General features: G+C 45.0%; 1 protein-coding gene across 1 annotated transcript in view; it reads left to right on the top strand.

The window, feature by feature from the left end:
- Positions 1-4,645: 4,645 nt before the first annotated feature.
- Positions 4,646-27,144, top strand: part of LOC143927652 (D-threitol dehydrogenase-like) — a 119,014-nt gene continuing 96,515 nt past the window's right edge. Inside the window, exons 1-2 of the mRNA XM_077451857.1 lie at positions 4,646-4,835; positions 6,794-7,008. Coding sequence (XP_077307983.1) covers positions 4,772-4,835; positions 6,794-7,008 — 279 coding nt within the window. The 5' untranslated portion in view covers positions 4,646-4,771. The remainder of the gene's footprint in view (positions 4,836-6,793; positions 7,009-27,144) is intronic.

Genomic DNA, 27,144 nt, shown 5'->3' with positions numbered 1-27,144 from the left:
CTCCTTACATTAGGTGTCCCCAGTGGAGTCCCATCTTACATCAGGTGTCCCAAACAGAGTGCCTCCTTACATCAGGTGTCCCCAGTAGAATCCCTCCTTACATCAGGTATCCCCAGTGGAGTCCCGCCTTACATCAGGTGTCCCAAACAGAGTGCCTCCTTACATCAGTTGTCCCCAGCGGAGTCCCTCCTTACATCAGTTGTCCCCAGTAGAGTCCCTCCTTACACCACTGCCTGGGATGCACAGGGGGAATGGAGGTTATTCGTGGGTCCCAGAACTCTTGCTGGGGAAGACACTGTCACCCTTTTTCACCCAGGTGTGGACCGCACCCCAGTAGTGACGCAATTGGTGATTTGGTTTTCACGCCATTTACAGAAGACCAGCTCATGGAGGCCAAAGGGTAGAACCAAGAGGCAGAGCCTGGGTTCCACCTCTTCTTTCTTCCTCACGATAGCTGGTCTTCTGTAAAATGGTGGCGACAATTCGCCAGTTCCGGCTGCGGACCCTTTAGTGGTGGGGAAAAATCATGAAAATGCTGATTTCCCAGGAAATTTCCCAAGATATGGCAAAACCGGGACAAAGGTCTAAATACCGGGAATGTCCCAGGAAATACGGTACAGTTGGCAACTATGGCCTCCAGGAAGGGCTTCCACCGTGTGTTGTGGCAGGATCATTCCAGCACCTGAGCCCTGGCCCAAGGTCACCCCCCCAGACTAGGGGGCATCCTGAGGGCCCCCGACAGCCTCCTCAGCACTCCATCTACACCTTCCACCAGACTGCCCCTGCTGCAAACAACTCATGCCAATTTATGAAGTGGCCTGCCCACTGCCAGCCCTTTCCTGGGGATTGGCTAAGGCCCTCATAAATCCTCCAAACAGCCAATCCTAACCTCCACCCATTAGGTCTAGAACATTCTCCAATGTCCAAGAAAACAGGGGGAGACACCAGAGAGGCTGTTAAGATGAGTCATTCAGCCCTGACTCATTGAAACCTGACCCAGAATCACGTCTCAGGTTTAGCCCTGAGCTGAACTAAACAAACCTACACTACTAACAACCCTAGCACACTAGAGCATGGGTCAGCAACCTATAGCCTGCAATCTGCACCCGGCCCACCGCCGCAAAATGTCCGGCCCTGTAAGTGCACGACATGAATTCCTGTGCCCCTGGCCCGTGAACATTTTAGTCCCAGTCGGCTTTCTTGGTATAACAACAAAATGTGGGTAAGAATCTGCTCGGCTGTTATCCCAAGCAGCGGGGGAGGATGTCCCCTCTTCCTGCCGACTTCTGTGGTTCTCCCGTCTTACCGGGAAGCCCAAGTGACCAGCTGCCACATTTGCCGACTGGCCCGGAGACTTGAATCAGTACATAATCAGCTTTAATTGGGTCTCAGGTCTAGTAACCCAGAAGCGATGTCATGACCTGTAATGTAAACAGTGTTCAAACCACACATGTGAGGTAGTGTGGAAGCAATAATTCTAGGACAAGTCCTTCTCTGTAAGTCTAAACTGGTAACCTGTAGAAATGTTTAAATGGTTCCCTGTGGAGATTTTTAAGTACTGTAGTTTGTCACTATTCCACAAGTGTGCGCAATTTTAACGCATAACATAGGGGGGCTGTGTAATATGCGGGCGGCTGTGTGATGTGCAGGGGAGCTGTCTACTGTCTAACCTACAGGGGTCCATAGGTGTGGGGCTCTGTAATGTAAAGGGGTCCAGAAGTGCGGGGCTGTGTAATGTAAAGGGGTCCAGATTATTATCTTAAAGCAGAGGTCCACCCTAAAGTGAACCTGCCCCCCCTCCGGCGCCACAATTGGCACCTTTCAGGGGGGAGGGGGGTGCAGATACCTGTACAGTACAGGTATCTGCACCCACTTCCGGGATAGCTCTCTGCGGAAAAGGGCGTAGATTACGCCCCTTTCCGCAGGTGCCCGCCCCTTTCCGCAAGTGCCCCGCTGCCTGCTGGGAAACACACAGATCCCAGAGGCAGCGGGGACCGTCCTTATTGCGCAGCGCGACTCGCGCATGCGCAGTAGGGAACCGGGAAATGAAGCCGAAAGGCTCCATTTCCTGATTCCCATACCCAAGATGGCGGCGGCAGCACCCGAGAGACGATCTAGAGATCGGCTTCGGGTGCCGACATCGCGGGCGCGCTGGACAGGTAAGTGTCACTATTTTAAAAGTCAGCAGCTGCAGTATTTGTAGCTGCTGGCTTTTAAAAAAAAAAAAAAACGCGGAGTCCCGGCGGACTCCCGCTTTAACTCCTTGCCGACCTGCCACCGCAGTTGTACTGCTGCAGGTTGGCACGCCTGCGCGAATTGCCGTCATTTTACATTGGCCGCTTTAAGAAGCTTGTTGCGCGTGTGCCACCGGAGGCGCAACAACAGAGCCGCTGCGCGTGGCCGGTGGCCACGATGTCCACTGACCACCCGTGATCGCTCCAGGCATGCAAAACTTTGTCCTGGGTATCCGTGAGTAGAGTTATTAAATTATGATAAAAGTAATTTGGTGCTTATATTGGAATGTCCATTTAGTGGTGGTTTGATATCTTCTGTTTTTAGATATAAACTAGAAATCCATGAGACATAAAAGCATGCAATAGTTACTATATATAGTTATTTAATAGAAAGTTAATTTCTTTGTCAAAGCTATGCATGTTTAGTGAACATTTTATTGGAAAAAGTCTTGTGAGATAAAATAACTCACGCAGCTTTTTGAATTGATGACATGCATTTGTTGGCCATTGTCAGATCAGTATAGCACAGCTATTCACAACACCGTGACATGTTTTTATTATACTAGAAAATACATTTTGAATGTGTTGTGTCTTTCATTTATAGAGACACTTAAGCCTCGTACACACTATTGTTTTTTTTTTAAACTGAAATCTCAGGTCGAAGCTGTTGTACTAACAATCTGATGTTAGTACAGCGATCTCGCTTGCTGTGTTATGATGTTCTGACAGGTGGACAGCCCCCTACCAGAGCACGTCGGTAAGTGTTCTCAGCCAATGGCTGAGAGCGCTGATTGTGAGCCGGTTGGCAGACCTTTTTCGGTCATGACCCTTCGACAGAAGCAAGCTTAACGGTCAGATTCTGTTGGACCAGCTGTAGTACACATGGGTCGATGCCGCCCAACATTTCACCTGTGTGTACTAGGCTTTAAAGCAGAACTTCACCCAAAAGGGAAGTGCCACTTATCTAGCTCCTCCTCTCTAAGTTTTGGCACTTTTTTGGGGGGGAGCGGGTACCTGGCTTTGACAGGCACCCGCTCCCACTTTGGGTCAGATCGCTGCAGTGATCCAAGCAGATGTTTGCCTCTCCCCCTTCCCCACAGCCTTCCCAGGCCCCAGAAAGCTTTGGGACCATTCACAAAGCTCAGCGTGGCCTCGTGCATATGCAGTAGGAAGCCGGCTGTGGAGCTGCAAGCTAAAGAAGTTGGCGCCAGGGACCTGAGGAGCTGGCTGGGGTGAGGACCATGCTGGATCCCCGGACAGGTAAGTGTCCTATTAGTAAAAGTCAACAGCTACAGTATTTGTAGCTGCTGGCTTTTTCATTTTTTTGTCTCTAGTGTAAAGAACTGCTTAAAATTTTTCTAAATTTTCTTATGTACAACTCGTTATTATTGTAATTATTCTGTCATAATTTCGCACTTTCTTTGTACTACATTTTGTACCAAATAAAAATAGTTTGTAAGCAAAAAATGTTGAGGACTCGCAGGTCTTCTAAGCCCTTGTACACACGGTCGGACATTGCGACAACAAAATCCATCGGATTTTGTCCAACGGATTTTGTCCGAAACTGGTGTTGCATACACACAGTCAGACAAAGTTGTCGGAAAATCCAGTCGTTCGGAGCGTGATGACGTAATTTCGTTATGACGAGACTATGTTCAGGCTAGTAGCGAATAGCTTTGGTCTCGTAATTTGATCTGAGCATGCATGGCACTTTGTCCGATTGGAATTCTCTACAAACAATCGGAAAATTTTATAGCCCAGCTCTAAAACTTTGTCCTTCGGATATTCCGACGGAAACAGTCCGATGGAGCCCACACACGGTCGGATTATCCAACAACACGGTCCAATCGGACATTTTCCATCGGAATGTCCGACCGTGTGTACAAGGGCTTACATTTTCAAAAATATACATTGTTTTCCAGACGATCTGTCCCAGTTGTTGTGTTGCATAAAATTCTTACATGATCACATTGTTGCGATATTCATAATTTTTTTATATGATTGAGCACCACGATTAAGGGGAAAATTAATTAACTTGATATATTGTATTTATGTTCTCTTTCCTGAAGTTTCCTGGAAAAAAGGGTGTTAAAACTTTCCTTATTAATTATGCACATAATAATAATTATATATAAATGATTAGATAACCGATTTTCCTGACGTTACACAAGTTATATAAATAGGTTACCTCCTTTATAGCTTTATAACCTTTGTTTGAGTGCAACGGAATAAAGGGAGGGATAGCAGACAAATGAAAAATGATATGTAATGTCAGACTAGGGTGGAGCTGCCTTCAGCATTGTATAAGCTTATCAAGTTACATAAGGCCAAAAAATAAATAAATAAATAAAAAAAAGCTATAAGACTACACGTGGTACAAGCTCGGCGTGCGCACTGTGCATAAAGAAAAGTTCTTTATATTGCCGGTCACTCACAAAAGAGGGGAGGGTGTGTTCTCATTATCTCAGCACATTCCAACTCAGTCATTGTTACCCCTAGAGGCAATCCACCGCTGAAGACCAGCAAGTATCAAATTCATGGAAACTTTTCAAGGTGTGAAACTCTGGAAGGCAGACTGTGAATCCACGATGGAGCATACAGGTATGTTCTGAAACCTCTAAAATAACCGCACAAGTGCACCCATCACCAGCCTGTAAAAGAAGAACTTATAGAGTTGAATAAATTAAATTATGCAGGAAGTCACACTTTGCCATGGCTGCTTCTCTTTATCTTAATTTTTAGGCTGAACAGGTCTAGTTTATTAGAATGACTATTCAGAGACAGGTGCTCTTAGTCTTGAAGCAAAGGGTTCCTTTTGGGTTGTAGAAAACAATGCTGTAAACTTATTGGGCTAGTAAGTGTCTTCTTTCTTTAATTAATTCCATAATTCATGTTAGCATGCATAACATGTTTTTTTTTTTTTTTCTCAGTCAACGAATTGCTTTCACAGCCACTCCCAGATAGCTAGTGCTTTGATTTTTTTTCTAGTTTCCGTCTTCCTATAAGACTGTTTTACTTCAAATGACAGTTTGGGAGTAGGCAGTTACATTTAAAAAAATACAATGTAAAATTAATGGGTCAGCAACATTGTTGTATTTTTGATCTTGAAAACCATGAGATAACGGTGTTGTGGTAACTTGCCCAAAAAAAAAGAAAGAAAAAAAAAGCATAATAATATTACTCTTGATATCACTAGAAAAAAAAAAAGCCTTTGAAAATTAGTTTGCAATAACTCCATCAGTATCACCAGCAAAGCAGCTTCATCATTATCCCATTAAAGAAGAAGAGAATTGTGCGCTGCATTTCGAGATTTCATAATTTTCCACTATTCTCCATTAAGAACGCTAGTTTACAAGACCGATCACTTCTGGCCCCTCCTTGCTTCCAAGCATGTGTGTTTGTACTTTGGACTTTCCAACAACAGACATTTGTTGGTGGAAAATTTGAAGACATGCTAGCCAACATTTGTTGGTAGAAAGTCTGTCAACAATTGTCCGGTGGAGCATACACACGGTCGGATTTTCCACCAACAGCCTGACATCCAACATTTACCGCCGGAAAGTCTGATCATGTGTACTGGACTTTAGACTGATACCAAAGTAGTTTGGAGACTAAAGAAGCATGTTGGCGTTAAAATAAAATATATTAAGAATATACCTATATATATATATATATATATATATATATATATATATATATATATATATAAAATCATTTCAACATTTCAAAAGAGCAATCCCCCTTTTTTTTTATATGTTTAAATTTTATATTAAAATGTGTCATTGGTGTCTAATTATTTCTGTTTTTAACATGTTTATCAAATTAGACAACTATATTGTTTCAAAACTCTTTGCAGTGTTTTCAAATACTTTTTTCAGAATCTGCTCCTTGCACAGTTTCGCCAAATTGGTTATGACGAGGAGCAGATGGGGCTTTTTGCCAAGCTAATGTTGACCCTTTGGAAGTTGCAGCATTGCACATAAAATTTAATTCATCTACGGTATTTATTGGTGTATAAAACACACCTTTTTACCCTGAAAATCGGGTGCAAATACTTCAATTTTAGCTGCCTTGGAGGGGACAGGGAGGGGGGCATGATGAGCGTCGTCAGATTACATACAGTGAGAATATCCTATTTACTTGGCGGCTTCTGTAATAGGAAGTCCTGTCTCCTGGGCTGCCATTGGACCACTGTTCTGCCTATCATAGGAGATTCTCACTGTATGTAATCTGTCAGCGCTCGTCCCGCCCCCTGCCTGTTCCCTCTGGGCTGCCGATGGCCATCGATCAGACTTCACTGATGGCAATGGTGAGCCTGCTGCATTGAAGACAATGGTGAGGCTGCAGACGGTCACTGACCCATATTTTGTTTCAAAGTTTCTTATTTAAAAGGTAAGGTTTTTTCCTGAAACTTCCCTCTTAAAATTAATGTGCGTGTTATACACCTGTGCGTGTTATACACCTGTGCGTGTTATACACCTGTGCGTGTTATACACTTGTGCATGTTATACGCCAATAAATATGGTAATTATTTTTTTTCCATCCATTTTTTTTTGTAGAGAACCAAGTCTACAAGATGGTGGTACAGCTTACAAGGCCTAGAAAGATTCTTCAGCTTTGTAGCCTCTCTACTGATAGTATGGACATGTTGTATGACTACTTACCTGAAGACGGATGCCTGGTTACATCTGAATTTGAAAAATTTTCATACGAATGTCCTGCTAAAGAGAGAAAATTACAAAAACGAAAAGGAACAAAAGAGGAGATTTTGAAGGTAATCATAAAATACAAATATCTATTGAATTAAATACACACACACATATCTATATATATATATATATATATATATATATATATATATATATACACAGTATATCTACAATATATAATTCCTTTAGACCTCAAATGGAGTTAAACAGGGGTATGGGAGGAGTCTCTGCTCTGACTCACTCTCTTGCGTAAATGTTTAGCTTAAGCTATTTTGCTCCGTAAGCACTGCTTCAATAGTGGAGTGGTGGTTTGCTTTGAGGGGTAATTGGGGGGGGGGGGGGGGGTTTCAGCTCTTAAGTCATATCAATAAACTGGTAAACAGTAAGTAGTCCAAAGCTGGCCATACACTAGTAGAATTGAGTTCGTAATGTTATGTTCGTTTGGTTTTCTAGTCATTACTGGGTCAAATTGACATTCCTTTTTTTACCTCAGTGATGAGAAATTTTGAAAGAGCAGGATGAAAATTTTTTCTTGTACCGACAAATTTCTAGCAGTGTATGTTGTTTGCGTTCGAGAAAGAATATTAATTCCAAAATAGAATATTATAAGCAAAGCAAAATTTGAAGTACTTTTTAAGAACATTCATCAAGTCATCGAATGTACTAGGAATTTTCGTGCCAATGTTTGTTCGAAAATCTACTAGTGTATGGCCAGCTTAAAGCGCCACATACCTGTAAGGGGGAGGGCAGGTTAGGTTGCATTTTTATTGTCCCCCATCCTGTCTCCAGCTTGTTAGGACTTTTTGTCCTTACCCTTTTGCTAGGCTGTAGAAATGGGAGGTGGGGGTGCTAAGGTGGTGGGTGTGAGCAGTAAGGACCAGGGAAAGCTCCAGTATGTAGTGGCAAGGGAGTCAAGTCTTCTTCAGAGTAGGTCCCCCTCCTAGGTTGTGTTTACAGGGCTGGAGTAACCAGTACCTGTTTTGTGACCCCCCAGGGTATAAAGCAGAGCAGTGGGGAATTTGCTGCTGGCCTGTGTTATAGGAAGAAAGAGAGATATTGCCCTGTGAAAACCATGTGCATTGTTTTGTCTCTGTACATGTTCAGACAGGTGAACTGAGCGAAACTACCCATGTATTGTGAGAGTGGCTGTGTTACCAGGCCTTGGGCCACACACAACAAGGCAGGTTTCCAGATGTCATGGTCATGCTACACCACTGGCTCCCTGCTGCGGAAAAAGATTTATAAACTGCCACTAGGGGGTACTATATACTAGTTAATTAAGAGCAGGGTACACAATGCCTCTGATCCCCCAAAGAGGGAGCTAGTTCTGACTCTAAAGCCCTGGTGCCCAATGAGAACCCATCGGCCCTCTGCCTGTGGCCCACTGACTGTTGGGCACCATACAGGAAGCAGAGTGACAGCGAGATGCTGGGAGCTGTAAAACTCTGTGTGTTCCAGCACTCATCACTGAATGAGAGGACCTTACAGTGGGCAGAATTATATGTGCCAAAAAGGAAAAATTCTGGCTTGGAAAGAGAGAGTGGTGTGGGACTATTTGGCGGGTAAGTGATCACCAATAGGGGAGGATGGGGGTTAACTTTCAATTGAACAATTGAATTGTCCAGTAATGCTGTTGGGAATTAAATTTCACTGCTAAAGACCACCAATTTAGAGAGGTTAACGTTCACTGCCACTGACCAATACCATGGGGGGGGGGGGGGGGTTAAATTGAACTGCCACTGACCACTCATGTGGGAGAAGGTTAAAAGTACTGACACCAGTGTTGAGGGTTAATATTGCATTTACTGACACCAATGCATAGGATTATTATTGAACTCACTGACACCAATGCTGAGTGTCATTATTGAACTCACTGACACCAATGTTGGGGGTTATTATTGAACTCACTGACACCAATGTTGGGGGTTATTATTGAACTCACTGACACCAATGCTGAGTGTCATTATTGAACTCACTGACACCAATGTTGGGGGTTATTATTGAACTCACTGACACCAATGTTGAGGGTTATTATTGAACTCATTGACACCAATGCGGGGGGGGGGGTAATTATTGAACTCACTGACACCAATGCTGGGAGTTATTGTACTCCAACTTCTGTGTACATTGCAATACATTGCACAAAATTCAGCAGGACCAAAATGTTGGAGCCTCTGGAGATGTTGGGGGCTGTATTTGAAGCCTTCTATGATTTTTAAATTGTCTACCACTACTCTAAAGCATAAGTAAACTCAACAACAAAAATGTGATATTGTAGCATACTAGTCATTATATGTGGTGGCTGTGTTATTTTTTAAGGTATTTTAGTACTGAAAACCTATGAACTACGCTACATACTGCATATTCACACCACTCCCTGCCCTTAGGGAGCTTAGAGCCTATATTACATAAGCAAACAATTATCCCCATGGGACTTTAAAGTATGATAGCCTGATGTATAAAAAATGTTTTGACAAACTTTATTCGTAGAAATCATAAAAGTACAGTTAAAAAAAAAATTTGGCTTTAAAGTTATGGACAAAAGTGAAGCAATTAGTGCTTGTCCTAATCATGCAGCAAACCACAGTGAGAGCCATTATCCACAATTAGAGAAAACTTGGAACAGTGGTGAACCTTCCCAGGAGTGGCTGTCCTACCAAAATGACTCAAAGAGCACAACGACTCATCAAGGAGGTCATAAAATAATCCAGAGCAACATCTAGGCCTGAGGCCACACTTGCCTCAGTTAAGGTCAGTGTTCATGGTTCAATAATAAGACAGAGGCGAAAATGGTGTTTATGACAGAGTTCCAAGGCCAAAGCCACTGCCTACCAAAAATAACTCAAAGGTCTCACATTTGCTAAAAAACATCGTATTTATCTTGATTATCCTCAATACTTTGGGGCAAATATTCCATGAACTGATAGGAAAAAAGTTGAACTTTTTGGAAGGTGTTACATCTGGCAAAAAACAAACACAGCATTTCATAAAAAGAACATTATACCAACAGTGAAACATGGTGGTGGTAGTGTGATGGTCTGGGGCTGTTTTGTGGCTTCAGGACCCGGACGACTTGCCATAATTGATGGAACCATGAATTCTGATCTCTGCCAGAAAATCCTGAAGAAGAATGTCTGGCCAAAAGTTTGTCACCTCAAGCTCAAGATCCGAAACACATTAGCAAGTTCACCTCTGAATGGCTCAGAATTAAGGTTTTGGAGTGGCCTTGTCAAAGTCTGGACTTAAAGCGGGGTTCCACCCTAAAGTGGAACCTCCGCTGATCGGAACCCTCCCCCCTTCCGGTGTCACAATTGGCACCTTTCAGGGGGGAGAGGGTCGGAGATACCTGTCAAAGACAGGTATTTACACCCACTTCCGGGCATAGACTCCCGTGGGAGTCTACGCCATTTCCTGTCCTGCCGCGCTGTCTGCTGGGACACCGCACGGGTCTCAGAGACAGCGCGGACAATTCCTATTGTGCTGCACGACTCGCGCATGCGCAGTAGGGAATCGGGAAGTGAAGCCGATTCGCTTCACTTCCTGATTCCCTCACCTAGAATGGTGGCGGCAGCAGCTGAGAGCCGAGCGATCGATCGGCCTCGGCTGCCGCCATCGCTGGAACCCGGGACAGGTGAGAGTCCATTTATTAAAAGTCAGCAGCTGTAGTATTTATAGCTGCTGGCTTTTAATATTTTTTTTGTAGGTGGAATCCCTCTTTAAATCCCATTGGGATGCTGAGGCATGACCTTAGACAGGCCACACATTTTGGAGAACCCTCCAATGTGGCTGAATTGAAACAATTCTACAAAGAAAAGTGGGCCAAAATGTCTCTCTATATATACAGTATCTCACGAAAGTGAGTACACCCCTTTTTATAAATATTTTATTATATCTTTTCATGTGACAACACTGAAGAAATGACACTACAATGTAAAGTAGTGAGTGTACAGCTTGTATAACAGTGTAAATTTTCCATTCCCTCAAAATAACTCAACACACAGCCATTAATGTCTTAACTGCTGGCAACAAAAGTGAGTACACCCTTAAGTGAAAATGTCCAAATCGAGCCCAAAATGTCAATATTTTGTGTGGCCATTAGAGCTGCACGATTCTGGCTAAAATGAGAATCACAATTTTTTTGCTTAGAAGATAAATCATGATTCTCTCACAATTCTCGCGGTGTAAAATCATCTTTCACATAAAAAAAAAAAATTGGGCTAACTTTATTGTTTCCTTTTTTTTTATTCATTGAAGTGAATTTTTTCCCCAAAAAATTGCATTTGAAAGACCACTGGACAAATAAAGTGTGACAGAAAATATTGAGGCAATTGCCATTTTATTCCCTAGGGTCTCTGCTAAAATATATATAATGTTTGGGGGTTCCAAGTAATTTTCTAGCAAAAAATATTGATTTTAACTTAAGAAAGAAGTGTCGGAAAAAGATTTAGACTTTAAGTGGTTAAACTTCCTGCATTTACCTTGTTGAAAATTTGGCAGTCTGCCTGGATTATTTATTTATACAGAAGTGCTATCCCTTTGATCTAAGAAGGAAGCTTAGTTACAATGTTGCAAGTTAAAAAAACTTGGCAGACTGCCCGATGGTTTTCTTTTGATAGCTGAGTGAGCAGATAGTTTCTCCACTTCTTTACATGAAAGAGGCAACCTCTGCAGGAGAGATCGTCAGAGGGGGTGAATCGAGATCACGATTTTTTAACGATTAATTGTGCAGCTCTAGTGGCCATCATTATTTTCCAGCATTGCCTTAACCCTCTTGGGTAGGGATGAGCTTCGTGTTCGAGTCGAACGTATGTTCGACTCGAACATTGGCTGTTCGTCCGTTCGGCGAAATCGGAATTCTTGGTCCGTTCGCTTCAAAATTCGTGTGGCGCGCACGGCCCACAATGCACTGCGATGGCGCAGTGCATTGCTGGCTCGTGATTGGCCAAGCATGCACTGTGACCCCGCATGCTTGGCCAATCGCATCGCCAGCAGCGAGGAGAGCCATGATTGGCCACAGGCATCCTGCCTGTGGCCAATCATAGCTCAGGCTGTGTAGTGCACGCCCCACACTATATAAGGCCGCCTTTGAAGCAGCCTCGTGTAGTGTGTTGGCGTCTGAAGCAGTGGGTGTTCTGTGTACCTTCAACACAGTTACACACCGATCGTTTTTGGCTGATTTCCTATCTTGCTCTTGTGTAGTGGTTATTGTCTGTGCCCTGACCGCAGTATACACCACTATATTCACCTCACCTATATAGCTAGTGATCTAGTGCGTGCTGTCTGCATGCTCTGTACCCAGTACATACCGCTATAATCCACCTACATAGCTGTTCTCTATTTGAGCCCAATTGCCATCTGCAGGAGTTATTGGAAGTTGTGTGTGCTTCCAGCACAGCACAGTATACATCTGTATATACCCCTTTAACTCTGCTGTTTTCTGGTTATTGTCTGCGTGCCCTGACCGCAGTATACACCGTGATATTCACCTCACCTATATAGCTAGTGGTCCATCTTTAATAATAGAGCTTGCAGTCAGTAGTGTCAGGAGATAGTGCGTGCTGTCTGCGTGCTCTGTACCCAGTACATACCGCTATAATCCACCTACATAGCTGTTCTCTATTTGAGCCCAATTGCCATCTGCAGGAGTTATTGGAAGTTGTGTGTGCTTCCAGCACAGCACAGTATACATCTGTATATACCCGTTTATCTCTGCTGTTCTATAAAAAAGGCATCTGCAGGAGTTAGTGGGTGTTGTGTGCCTCCAGCACAATATAAACTACCCAACTACTGTTTTACCCAACTCCCTTCAGGCCATTACCATGTCTGGAAGGCCAGCAAGGAGAGGCAGACAGGCGCGAGCCGATAAAAGAGGGCAAGCAGGCTCTGTGTCTAGAGACAACAGTGCTGGTCGTGGATGCGGTGCATTGTCATCAGCACGTGGCCATGGGACATGCTTGTCCTTCTTTTCTGCAGCTGGACATGTTGAACCGCAACATGCCAACAACTTGGTAGAGTGGATGACCAAGCCCTCTTCATCCTCCTCATCCTCTCTCACCCAGTCTCAGGGTAGTAGCAAAGCAGCTGCCAACGCATCGTCTTCCCTCCTCTCAATGTCATCATCGGTGACTCCTTCCCTAGACCCACCACGTCTTCCTGAGGAGTTTCCTGAACTCTTTGAGCACAGTGTTGGGTACATGCTCCAGGAGGATGCCCAGTGTTTGGTGGGCTCTGATGATGACACTCAGCTAGAGGAAGGCAGTAGCGTGAGCGCAGAGAGAGGGGATGCTCAAGAAGGACAGCAATCTGGCAGCCATGTTCCACAAGCTGCAGCATACTGCCAGGTTTGCTACAGCGATGAAGAGGGAGGGGATGATGAGGGCACTGACTCCACGTGGGTGCCTGGAAGGAGGGAGGAGGAGGAGGAGGAGGAGGAGGCACATGTCCAACGAGGCAGGATGCCCTCCGGGGGCCAGCTTAGGGGCAGCACACCGACTGAATCACACCGCAGAGCTCCGCCTGCGCAGAGCGCTTCCTCTGCGCGTTATTCTAAAAGTTCTTTGGTGTGGGCCTTTTTTGAGACGAGTGCATCAGATCGCACCGCTGCTATTTGCAACATATGTCTCAAGCGTATCTCACGTGGCCAAAACATCAGCCGCTTGGGCACCACATGCTTGACCAGACATATGTTGACCTGCCATGCAGCTCGTTGGCAAGCGTACCTCAAAGACCCACACCAAAGAACAAAGCGGACCTCTCCTTGCTCCTCATCAGCTGGCATCTCCAACCCCACTAGACCTTCAGTCCTCTCTGAAACCTGCTCTGAGAGGAATGAAGGTGTAGAATTAGGTGTGTCACAGCCAAGTGCTTCCGGGAACTCTGCTAGTGGTACATCCACATCCGATTATAGCAGGCAAATGTCCCTGCCCCAGCTGCTGGACCGGCGGAAGAAGTTTACTCCCAGCCATCCACATGCCCAGCGGTTGAATGCTAGCTTGGCTAAATTGCTAGCACTTCAACTGCTGCCTTTTCAGTTGGTAGACTCGGCCCCCTTCCGTGAGTTTGTACAATGTGCGGTTCCTCAGTGGCAGGTCCCCAAACGCCACTTTTTCTCACGGAAGGCGATTCCGGCTCTCTACCGGCATGTGGAAGGCAATGTCCTTGCCTCGCTGGACAGGGCGGTCAGCGGTAAGGTGCATATTACCGCTGACTCATGGTCCAGCAGGCATGGACAGGGACGTTACCTGTCTTTCACGGCCCATTGGGTCACTCTTCTGGCTGCTGGGAAGGATGCAGGACAAGGTGCAGTAGTGTTGGAGGTTGTTCCGCCACCACGCCTCCAAAATGCTACTATTGGTTGTGACACACCTCTCTCCTCCACCCCCTCCTCTTCTTCTTCCTCCATGGCCTCTTCCAGTGCTCTGTCCTCAGAACCAGCGGTGCTCTGTAGGCGTTCCAGGGGCTACGCAAGTACGCAGGCAAAACGATGCCATGCCATGCTTGCGCTGGTTTGTTTGGGGGACAGGAGCCACACTGGGGCGGATGTTTTGTCAGCTCTGCAGGGGCAGGCCGAGAGGTGGTTGACGCCACGCCAGCTTAAGCCAGGAATGGTGGTTTGCGACAATGGCACCAACCTCCTCTCCGCCCTCCGACAGGGACAACTGACCCATGTGCCCTGTGTAGCTCACGTCCTTAACCTGGTGGTGCAGCGGTTCTTGGGCAGGTACCCCGGCTTACATGATGTCCTGAAGCAGGCCAGGAAAGTCTGTGTGCATTTCCGCCGATCATTTAATGCCTGTGCTCGGCTGGCTGAGCTCCAAAAGGAGTTGAACCTGCCCAAGAACCGCCTTATATGTGACATGTCCACCAGATGGAACTCAACATTGGCCATGCTGCAGCGGCTGCACACGCAGCAGAGGGCCATCAATGAGTACCTGTGCGACTACGGCACCAGGACAGGGTCAGGGGAGCTTGGTTTTTTCTCACCACGCCAGTGGGGCATGATCAGGGATGCATGCACTGTCCTGTCACCGTTTGAGGAGGCCACAAGGATGGTGAGCAGTGACAGTGTATGCATCAGTGACACTGTACCTCTTGTCCACCTCTTGGAGCATACGCTGCGTGGAATAATGGACAGGGCACTTGAGGCAGAACAGAGGCAGGAAGAGGAGGACTTCCTTGCCTCTCAAGGCCCCCTTTATCCAGACAGTGTTCCTGCTGTGCCACCCATCACACAGGAAGAGGGTGAGGAGGAGGAAGAGGAGGAGGAGGATGATTGTGTCAGCATGGAGGTGGAGGCTGGCACTCAGCATCAGCATCAGCAGCAGCAGTCTTATAGGGATGATTTACAGTCCCAAGAAACACGTGGACTTGTACGTGGCTGGGAGGAGGTAGCTGCGGATCATGTTGTCCTTAGTGACCCAGAGGACTCCGGACCGAATGCCTCAGCTAACCTACGCTGCATGGCCTCCCTGATCCTGCAAAGCCTGCGGAAGGATCCTCATATTCTTCGGATCAAGGAGAGTGACCATTACTGGCTGGCCACTCTCCTTGATCCACGGTACAAGGGTAAGGTTGCCGACCTTATCTTGCCATCGCAGAGGGAGCAGAGGATGAGACATCTCCGGGAGGCCTTGCAGAAAGCTCTGTGAAACGCGTTCCCAGAGACTGGGAGGTCACAAACTCCTGGTCCTGGACAACGTGTTGCTGAGGCATCAGTCAGAAGGAGCGGTGGAGAAGGTGGCCGTCTGACTGATGCTTTCAGACAATTTTTTAGTCCGCAGCCCCAAGGTATGATTGGTTCCAGCACCCATCGCCAGCGTCTAATTTACATGGTGCAGGAATACCTAGGGGCAAGGTGAGACTTGGACACCTTTCCCACTGAAAATCCTCTGGCTTACTGGGTCTTGAGGATGGATCACTGGCCAGAGCTTGCACAGTATGCAATTGAGCTACTGGCCTGTCCTGCATCCAGCGTTCTTTCGGAACGCACCTTCAGTGCTGCTGGTGGCTTTGTTATCGATCACAGGGTGCGCCTGTCCACCGAATCAGTTGATCGACTGACCTTCATCAAGATGAATCAGTCTTGGATCACCCACAGCTACCAAGCACCTGAAGCTGATGTAACCGAATAATTTTTTTTGAAATACCACTTCCTTTCAAGACTGCCTATGCTAATGCTGAGTGACTGTCCTGTTATGTTGATTGTCTATCCTCTTCCTCCTCCGCTGATATGTTGGAAGAACATTTTTGGTTCTGGGTGATGCCAGCAGCCCAATTTTTCTGCCCCTGTTTAACAGGGGCGTTTAATTACAATTTTTGATGCAATGCTTTGCAGCAGGGCTAATTCCTGCAATAAAACTAGAGTATATGGCAGAGGTTGGAGTGTGGTGGCACCAGCACCAGTGCCTAAGGCCAAATTTTTCTGCCCCTGTTTAACAGGGGCGTTTAAGTACAATTTTTGATGCAATGCTTTGCAGCAGGGCTAATTCCTGCAATAAAACTAGAGTATATGGCAGAGGTTGCAGTGTGGTGGCACCAGCACCAGTGCCTAAGGCCCAATTTTTCTTCCCCTGTTTAACAGGGACGTTTAATTACAATTTTTGATGCAATGCTTTGCAGCAGGGCTAATTCCTGCAATAAAACTAGAGTATATGGCAGAGGTTGGAGTGTGGTGGCACCAGCACCAGTGCCTAAGGCCCAATTTTTCTGCCCCTGTTTAACAGGGGCGTTTAAGTACAATTTTTGATGCAATGCTTTGCAGCAGGGCTAATTCCTGCAATAAAACTAGAGTATATGGCAGAGGTTGGAGTGTGGTGGCACCAGTGCCTAAGGCCCAATTTTTCTGCCCCTGTTTAACAGGGGCGTTTAATTACAATTTTTGATGCAATGCTTTGCAGCAGGGCTAATTCCTGCAATAAAACTAGAGTATATGGCAGAGGTTGGAGTGTGGTGGCACCAGCACCAGTGCCTAAGGCCCAATTTTTCTGCCCCTGTTTAACAGGGGCGTTTAATTACAATTTTTGATGCAATGCTTTGCAGCAGGGCTAATTCCTGCAATAAAACTAGAGTATATGGCAGAGGTTGGAGTGTGGTGGCACCAGCACCAGTGCCTAAGGCCCAATTTTTCTGCCCCTGTTTAACAGGGGCGTTTAAGTACAATTTTTGATGCAATGCTTTGCAGCAGGGCTAATTCCTGCAATAAAACTAGAGTATATGGCAGAGGTTGCAGTGTGATGGCACCAGTGCCTAAGGCCCAATTTTTCTGCCCCTGTTTAACAGGGACATGTAATTACAATTCTTGATATAATATTTCACAGGAGGGCCCCTTCCTGTGCCCACCCAGAGTAACGGTGAGGACTTATAGTGTTGTGGCACCAGCACCACAACCACCGAAGGTCAATTTTTCTACCACTGTTCAACAATGGCATGTAATTACAATTCTTGATATAATCGTTCACAGCAGGGCGCTCCAGCACCCACCAAGAGTCACTTTGAGGGCTTACAATGTTGTGGCAAAACCAACACCTTGTTCCGCCATTTCTGCAGAGCATATAGGGCAGGCCCCTACTTTCAAACATCCAATTTACAAACATCTCCTACTTGCAAACGGAAGGAGACAACAGCAAGTGAGATGAAAAAAGATGGACGACAAAACAAATTATACAGGGGTGATAACCCTTCCCTATGTTTTCCAAAAAGCTTAAAAATAGTTTTTTTGACTGGAGCTACACTTTAAAAATGTACCAGTTGAAAATTACAGACAGATTCAACTTAACACAACAAACCTACACAGTCCCTGTCTTGTTTGCACCGCCTGTATACTGCTGTTCTGAGTATATAGGGCCTGGGGGCCACACGCATTTCCTTTTTTTAATATGGGTACGGGGTTCCCCTTAATATGCGTACAAGACCCAAATAGGCTGGTAATGGGCAGGGAGGGCTACCCATGCCATTTTTCTCAATGATTTTCAACCATATTGCAGGAACCAGATATAACATTAAAACCGCAAGCAGTTTGAATGAATGAATGAAATACTTATATAGCGCACAATGCGAACTGAATCGCCTCTAGGCGCTGTGGAGAGCTTTAAACATCTGCTAAAAGAGGAAGGTCTTGAGTTTTTTCCTAAAAGCCAGGTGATTTTCTTCCAGGCGGATGTTGATTGGTAGAGCATTCCATAGCCGAGGCCCTTGGACAGCGAATCTCCGATCACCCTTGGATTTATACCGGGCTTTGGGCACGAGGAGGAGGTTTTTGTTGGCTGATCGAAGACTGCGGTTTGGTGTGTAATGATTTATTTTCTCCATTAGGTATTGCGGAGCTTCTCTATGCACGCATTTGTGGGTGAGGCAAAGGGTCTTGAACCTGATCCGATTTTTTACGGTTAGCCAATGTAAGCTCCTCAGTGAAGGAGAAATGGATTCCCAGGGTTTTTTTCCTGTTATCAGCCTTGCCGCCGTGTTTTGGATCAGTTGTAATCGCGCAAGTTGATATTGTGGTAATCCTATGTAAAGCGAGTTTGCGTAGTCCAGTCGTGAATTAATGATTGTTCCAACTACCACTGCTTTGTCATTCTTTGGGATAAAAGGGATGAGTCTGCGAAGCATGCGCAGCAGATGGTGAGATCGACTGACTACAGATCCTATTTGCGCATCCATTGACATTTGTGCGTCTAAAATAACCCCGAGACTCTTCGCTTTGGTCTTTGGGGAGATAGTCTGCCCAAAGACGGTTGGTGGAGACCAGGAGGTTTTGGTTGCGGGCTTATGATTTGGGTGTAAGATAAGAAGCTCTGTCTTTGATTGGTTCAGCTGGAGGGAGTTGGTGGTCATCCAGTCCTCTATTGATTTGAGGCAGTTTTCAAGTTGTTGTTGGTGATCTTTTTTTCCATTGATCCGGAAATAAAGTTGCGTGTCGTCAGCGTAAGAGTGGAGCAGAGATCTGAGCATCTCATGATTTGAAGGAGTGGGCGAATGTAAATGTTGAAGAGAACGGGTGACAACGGAGAGCCTTGAGGGACTCCGCAGGTGACTGCCCGAGTTTCGGAGAGGAATTTTCCTAGTTTCACTGTCTGTGACCGATTTCCTAGGAAGGACGCGAACCATTGGAGATCTATGTCTTGGACTCCGGCTACTTCTGTGAGGCGGACGAGTAGAGTATTGTGATCTACTGTATCAAACGCTGCACTTAGGTCTAGCAGTACGAGGAGACACGGCTCTCCATCATCTGCTGCTTCGAGGGCGTCATCCCAAATCTTGAGGAGAGCTGTTTCTGTTCCATGACCCGGGCGGAAGCCTGATTGCAGCGGGTCCAGGAGTTTGTGAGTATCCAGGTGACGTTGTAGCTGATGTACTACAGCTTTCTCCATGATCTTAGAAATGGTGTTGAGGCTTGTAATCGGCCTACGGTTGTTTGGATCCTGAGGGTCCAGGTTTGGTTTCTTGAGTAGAGGTTTGACGATGCCTTGTTTGAGGATGCTGGGAACAATCCCTTCGTGGAATGATCGGTTTATGAGGTGGGTTATGGTTGGAGCCACGATGTCGGAGCATTCTTTCAGTAGTTTTGTGGGGGTGATGTCAATAGGTGAGGTACTGTCACGCAGTTTATTAATGATGTTTTTTGCGGTGTCTATGGTAATTGGGGATAGTGAAAATTTTGGCGGTTGCGGTATGTTGGTGCGGACATCCTCTTTATGTATTTGCTGGCTGAGGTTGGATGTTTTCTTCTGACAAATTGTGTCCCTGATGGTTTTGACTTTATCGATGAAAAAATCCGACAGTTTGTCACAGTAATCCTGGGATTCGTTTTCTGGGGGTTCTAGGCACACCGGATTCATTGATTGATTAACCAGTTTAAACAGTTCCCGTGGTTGGTTTGCGGCCGTTGAGATTGTATATGAGAAGTGGTCCTTTTTGGCTTTGAAGATTGCTTTCCGATAATTCTCTGTCAGACCTTTGTAGTTAAATAGGTTTTCCTCGGTGGGATTTCTTCTCCATGTTCTTTCCGCTCTTCTGCGTTCTTGCTTTAGTACGGAGAGGGAGCTATTAAACCATCCAGCATTTTTCTTCCTGATGAGAGCCCTGCGTTTTGGTGCTACCGAGTCTGCTGATTGCAGTAATGCCTTGTTCAGGGAGTTGAGTGTTTCCTCCGTAGAGTGGTTTAAAGTTATTGTAGATATTTTTTTGGACAGAGTGGTTTTGAAGGCTTCGGAGTACAGTTTTTTATGCGATCTGGTCCAGTGCGTTGTTACAGGTTTCCGTTTTGCGTTGGTGATGTTGGTAGTGATTTTGAATTTGATAGCGTGGTGATCCGTCCATGGCAGAGTTATGTTGTCGAGTATGTTGACGTCGATGTTCTGTTTGAAAATGAGGTCCAGGGTGTGTCCTGACCCATGTGTGGGAGTCTTTATCAGTTGCTCTAGACCCAGTTCTTCTAGTTGATTGATGCAGGCAGTCGCGATGGGGTCTTTAGGCTCGTTTGCCCAAAGGTTGAAATCTCCGAGTGCCAGGAAATTTTTGAATTTTAGTTTTAAATGGTGTTATTTCCGTTTAATGTCATTTTGTGCAGGGACTGTTCTAAACACGGGAAACACGTGGCACTTCACAGGCATACTACAGACACCCCCCAGGCACCATATTTAAAGGAATATTTCACTTTTTTTTTCACTTTAATCGTCATTAAAATCAGTGCTCCCGCCAAAACGGCCATTCTTAAAAACATTTTAGGCATTGACCCATGTCCCCTGGGGCAGGAGCCAGGTCCCCAAACCCTTTTTAGGACAGTATCTTGCATATTAGCCGTTAAAATTAGCACTTTCCATTTCGAACGTTCGAGTCCCATAGACTTCAATGGGGTTCTAACGTTCGTAACGAACGTGGGGTCCGTTCGAAAGTTCTGGTGCGAACCGAACCGGGGGGTGTTCGGCTCATCCCTACTCTTGGGCAAGGAGTTCACCAGAGCTTCACAGGTTGCCACTGGAGTCCTCTTCCACTCCTCCATGATGACATCACAGAGCTGGTGGATGTTAGAGACCTTGAGCTCCTCCACCTTCCGTTTGAGGATGCCCCACAGATGCTCAATAGGGTTTAGGTCTGGAGACATGCTTGGCCAGTCCATCACCTTTACCCTCAGCTCCTTTAGCAAGTCAGTGGTCATCTTGGAGGTGTGTTTGGAGTCATTATCATGTTTGAATACTTTCCTGTGGCCCAGTCTCCAAAGGGAGGGGATCATGCACTGAATGACACTTGAAACTGCACCTGAACTGGACTTAAAATCATACAGGAATTTTTTTTTAAAAGCACTTACGTGAACTGGTGCCATAGAAAGCATTGATTCACATGTCATGCGGATCAGATGTGGTTCAAAATGCATCCAATGCGCATATACTGTATGTGAACTGGGGCTTAATTACTTGCTGCCAAATCACATAACTGGTGTGTAACTTGACTTCAAGTGGTTGTACCAGAGTGATGCCTGCAGCACCCCGGTACCTTTTTTTAGAGCCAACGGTCGGCTCTCTTGTTAAAACAACCGAAGCGGCTCAGCACCCCACCCCCCTCACCTGGTCTCCCCCATACCACGGGGAGACCTGGTGGCCGAGACCCAAAGAAAGCCGTGATCGGCTTTGGTCAAGTTTCAGATACAGTAACCATGAAAGCGATGACATGACATCACTTCCGGTTTGCTGGAGTCTTAAAGGTGGCAATTTTGAAAAATCTAAAGTATTCAAAAAACGCAGATCTTGGCATTTTGAATGCATTCAAGTGCAAATGAGGTATTTGGGGTCTTGTAGACCCCAGATTTCTCCATAAAGAGTACCTGTCAGGTGCCTATTGCTGTCACCTTGTAACTCAATAAAAGTGATAATAAAAACTTAAAGCAGCAGTGTAAAAATAAAATTAATATAAATTAATAATAATAATTTAAAAAAAAATTGTTAAAGTTTCTCCCTTGTGCTAGTGGCAAACACGTCCCGAACACACGCAAACTGCAATCGTCCCACACATGTGAGGTATCACCGCAGATCGAGGGCACTTATTCTAGCACTAGTCCTCCTCTGTAGATCTTAAAGAGGAGGGCCGTTTAAAAAAAAAAAAAAGTCAGCAGCTGCAAACACTGCAGCTGCTGACTTAATAAGCACACTTACCTGTCCAGGGCGCCCGCGATGTCGGCCGCCCGAGGCTGACCCGTCCCTCGGCTCTCGGGTCCCGGCGCCGCCATTCCTTCTAAGGGAAACAGGCAGTGGAGCCTTACGGCTTCACTGCCCGTTTCCTACTGCGCATGCGCGAGTCCTGCAGCGCTTTGTGAATGGGACGCGCTGTGTTCTGGAACACACAGTTCCCAGAACACAGTGCGACCCATTACCCAGAAGACAACGTGACGAGGAGAGAAGACCAGAAGATCTCCGCGGAGGAGGAAGAGGAAGATTAGGATTATGTGCCTAGCAACAGGCATTTCTGGTAAGTAAAAAAAAATAATTTTTTTCATTTTTTTTTTTAGATTTTTTTGTAATTTTTTATATATTTTTTTTTCAGGGTGGCCCTCCACTTTAAGTGGTAACCTGTAAAAGCTTTTAAAGTGTTGCCTTAAAGCGTGACATGTTTGGTATCTATTTACTTGGTGGGAAACCTTTTATATTTTTTTTTTTTAAATTGGGTTATGTATTGTGTTTTTTGCATTAAAATTTTAAAAAGTGAATCTGTTTCCCAAAATCTTTGTTCGAAAAACCACTGCGCAAATACCGTGTGACAATAAAAATTGCAAAAGCCACCTATTTTTTTTCTAGGGCCTCTGCTTTGAAAAAAAAATAAAAAAATCATATATATATATATATATATATATATATATATATATATATACCATTGCCATTTTTACAGCGATCAGTGCTATAAAAATGCATTGATTACTGTAAAGATGTCAATGGCAGTGAAGGGGATAACCACTAGGGGGCAATCAAGGGGGGGTTAATGTGTTCCCTGTTGTGGGTTCTAACTGAAAGTGGAGGGGACTGTGTAGGGAAAGAGATAGATTGCTGTTCATAGTCTGTATGAACAGACGATCTGTCACTTCTCCCCTCAGAGAACTGGAAACTGTGTGTTTACACATACAGATCCCGGTTTTTCCGTGTGGCCCGAGCGATCGCGGGAGCCTGGTGGTGATCTCGACCGCCGGGCACTCGCATCGGCTCCACGGGCAAGCAGGGGGCATGCGCGCCTCTGGTGGCGTGCGCGTAAAAACGTCACTTCCGCCCATAGCTCTTAAAGGGACATTTTTTTTTCATTTTTTAAATGACAACATTTTTTTTATTGCATTTTAGTGTAAATATGAGATCTGAGGTCTTTTTGACCCCAGATCTCATATTTAAGAGGTCCTGCCATGCTTTTTTAATATTACAAGGGATATTTCCAATCCTTGCAATAGAAATAAAAGTGACTTTTTTTTTTTTAAAACAGTGTAAAAAATAAAAAATTAAAGGTAAAATAAATAAGAATAAAAAAAACGCGTCCTGTCCCGACGAACTCGCATGCAGAAGTGAACCCATATGTGAGTTGTGCCTGCATATGAAAACAGTGTTCAAACCTCACATGTGAGGTTTTGCCACGATTGTTAGAGCGAGATCAATAATTCTAGCTCTATACCTTCTCTGTAACTTAAAATATGCAACCTGTAGAATATTTTAAACATCACCTATGGAGATTTTTAAGGGTAAATGTTTATCGCCATTCCACGAGTGGGCGCAATTTTGATGCATGACATGTTGGGTATCAATTTACTTGGTGTAACATTATCTTTCACAATAAAAAACAAACAAAATAAAAAATGGGCTAACTTTACTGTTGTCTTATTTTTTTATTCAAAAAAGTGTATTTTTTCCAAAAAAAGTGCACTTGTAAGACCGCTGTGCAAATACAGTGTGACAGAAACTATTGCAACAACCACCATTTTATTCTCTAGGGTGTTAGAAAAAAAAAAATTATATTGTTTGTGGGTTCTAAGTAATTTTCTAGCAAAAAAAAAACAAAACTGTTTTTAACAACAAATCTCAGAAAGAGGCTCGGTCCTTAAGTGGTTAAAATGTGGCGTCCAAGTGTAACTGATGATTGTAACAGAGCTGCATCCGAGAGCTCAACGTTTTTCGGGGAACAACGTCCACTTCTTCAGGAGTAAATGCAGTGTGCGTGTCTGCAAAAAATAAATAATGACAGAATTGTTGGGGAAGAAAAAAATAAATAAAAAAGGAAAATTTTAAAACTGTCAATGAGATATCCCATCCTGCTATGTACAAAACAGGTCAAGATTGGACATGGTGGTGCCAAGGACAGGAGGCTCCTGGGGACATCTATACTGGGAACTGTGGCAGTGTGACCCGCTGGGAATAAAGGCACTGATAGAGGGTGGGCGGAATTCAAGAAACATAGTCGACACAGTGTTATAATACCCACAGCAGTACATGGGATTTCTGTGAAAAATAATGTGCTTAAATAAATAAAATTATGAATGTGGGATCAAAAAAGTGAATCAGGTGTAACCAGGTGGCTGCTGAGTGAGTTGAAGAAGGAAAACAAGGTGTGTGATGGATAGTGTGTTTGTGTGGGTCACAACCCACAAAAGTGAAGGAAAAAGTAAAAAAACAATAAATAAAATAAATAAACAAAAATAAATAAATTAATAAAATGGTAAAAAAAAAAAAAAAAAGTGAATCATCACCCAAAAAGAAAAAAGAAAAGAAAAACTGTGTGAGTTAAAAAGGTAAAGCAAGGTGTGTTATTATAGATACTATGTTAGTGAAGGCTCACAACCCACTTAAAGTGGTTGTCCGCCCTGCCCCCCACCCAGGCCACGCCCCATTTTCGGCTCCATTATCGGCCGTTTTTCTCTTTCGGCAAATTGCAAATTTTTGGCCGATATGTTTCGACGGCTGAAATTTCGGTGCATCCCTACTCAAAATATATAAAAAATGTTTTTTTTTCACTCCGTTTAGGCCAATACGTATTCTTCTACATATTTTTGGAAGAAAAAAAAAAAATTCAAAAATAATCGATTGTTGATTGGTTTGCACAAAAGTTATAGCGTTTACAAAATAGGGGATAGTTTTATGGCATTTTTATTTATATATTTTTTTTACTAGTAATTTTTATTGAGACTGCGACATTATGGTGGACACATCGGACATTTTTGACACATTTTTGGGACCATTGTCATTTATATAGCAATCACTGCTATATAAATGCAGTGATTCCTGTGTAAATGACACTGGTAGTGAAGGGGTTAACCAGTGGGTGGCAGTGTAGGGGTTAAGTGTTCCTATGGGTGTGTAACTAACTTTTGGGGGCTGGGCTTTAATTTAGTGAACATTGATTTCTGCTCCAATCACATGGAGCAGAGATCAGCGTCACTAGTTGCTAGGCAGAACAGGGAGATGCTGTTTACAACGGCATTTCCTCGTTCAGCTGCCCCGTGAGACGATCGCGGGTATGCCCGTGGCGATCGAGTCCGCGGGACATGGGACCGGACTCACGGGGGTCCCGACCAGCACACGAGTGTGCCGCCGCGCTCGCGATGGCAGGGCGGCAAATTTAAAAAGGGACGTACAGGTACGCCCATTTGCCTGCCCATGCCATTCTGCCGACGTACATCGGGGTGCGCTGGTCGGGAACCGGTTATGCATCTTTATCAGTATATGTCAGTGTAATTGGGGAAATAAAAGATTAATGTTTTTAGATACAACTTTTTTCAGTATTTTGATAAAAAAAGTGGAGAGAGCATCTGTCAAAAACACACACATTATATATAAATAATTAATTTTCACACACAATTTTTATTTAAATGTTTCTTAATAAATTTGAATTATTCATAAGTTGTCGCCACACACTTCTGTGATAAAAAGTTTGACCAGGTGCACAACAAAGACTAATGAATTTACACCAAAAAATGTAGCTCCACTCTCTCTCTCTCGAGAGATTTTTGTTTGCTTTCTTGTGTGATTTGAAATAATAAAATGTATATATTCTTATAGTAACGTGAGTGTGAGATACAGACCTTAGATATAATCTGACCTATAACCATATCTTAAAAAAAAACAAAAAAAACACACACATAAATGTATGAGAATATAGAATTTTATTTGTATAATTTTATTTGTATTTTTATTTTGTACATTTATTTGCATATTTAATAAATTTAACAATATTGGTAAAAGCTTTTTTATAATTACAATAGAGAGAGAGAGAAGGGGAGGCAGATAGAGAGAGAGAGAGAGAGAGAGAGGGGGGAGGCAGAGAGAGAGGGGGGAGGCAGAGAGAGAGAGGGGGAGGCAGAGAGAGAGAGAGAGAGAAGGGGAGGCAGAGAGAGAGAGAGAGAGAGAGAGAGAGAGAAGGGGAGGGAGAGAGAGAAGAGGAGGGAGAGAGAGAGAGAGGCGGGGGTGAGAGAGAGGCGGGGGAGAGAGAGAGAGAGAGGCGGGGGAGAGAGAGAGGCGGGGGCAGGGAGAGAGAGAGGCGGGGGCAGAGAGAGAGAGAGGCGGGGTCAGAGAGAGAGGCGGGGAAGAGAGAGAGAAGCGGGGGAGAGAGAGAGAGGCGGGTGAGAGAGAGAGAGAGAGAGGCGGGGAGAGAGAGAGAGAGAGGCGGGGGCAGAGAGAGGCGGGGTCAGAGAGAGAGAGAGGCGGGGGAGAGAGAGAGAAGCGGGGGAGAGAGAGAGGCGGAAATATTTCATCATTCTATGATAAGGGGTAGTGGGCAAGTTGAAAAGGGAGAGCAGATCAGGGTGACGTGGGAAGAGGGGTATAGAGACATAAAATCTACCTGCATAGCACACGTCCCCCCACCGCACATGCCCCCCCCACCGCACATGTCCCCCAGCACAGCCCACATCCCCCACCTCACATCTCACATGTCCCCCCACCATACATTTCCCCCATCACAGCATGTCCCCCAAGCCCAGCACATCTCACATGGCCCCCCACATGTACCCCCAACGCACAGCACATGTCCCCCATATGGCACTGCACATCTCCCATCCACCAAGCCCATGTCCAACCCATCACAGCACATCTCACCACACATGTCCCCCCACAGCACCGCACATGTCCTATGTACCCCATCACAGCACATGTCCCCCCCCACCGCACATGTCCCATCCCCCAAGCCCATGTCCCCCATCACAGCACATCTCACCGCACATGTCCCCCCCACAGCACCGCACATGT

Source organism: Lithobates pipiens, unplaced genomic scaffold (assembly GCF_037356315.1).
Source record: "Lithobates pipiens isolate NorthernLeopardFrog02 unplaced genomic scaffold, aLitPip1_a1.2 Scaffold_23, whole genome shotgun sequence".
Classification (NCBI taxonomy): domain Eukaryota; kingdom Metazoa; phylum Chordata; class Amphibia; order Anura; family Ranidae; genus Lithobates; species Lithobates pipiens.
The sequence above is the reverse complement of the archived record's forward strand: the minus strand, read 5'-3'. Positions and strand labels throughout refer to the sequence as shown.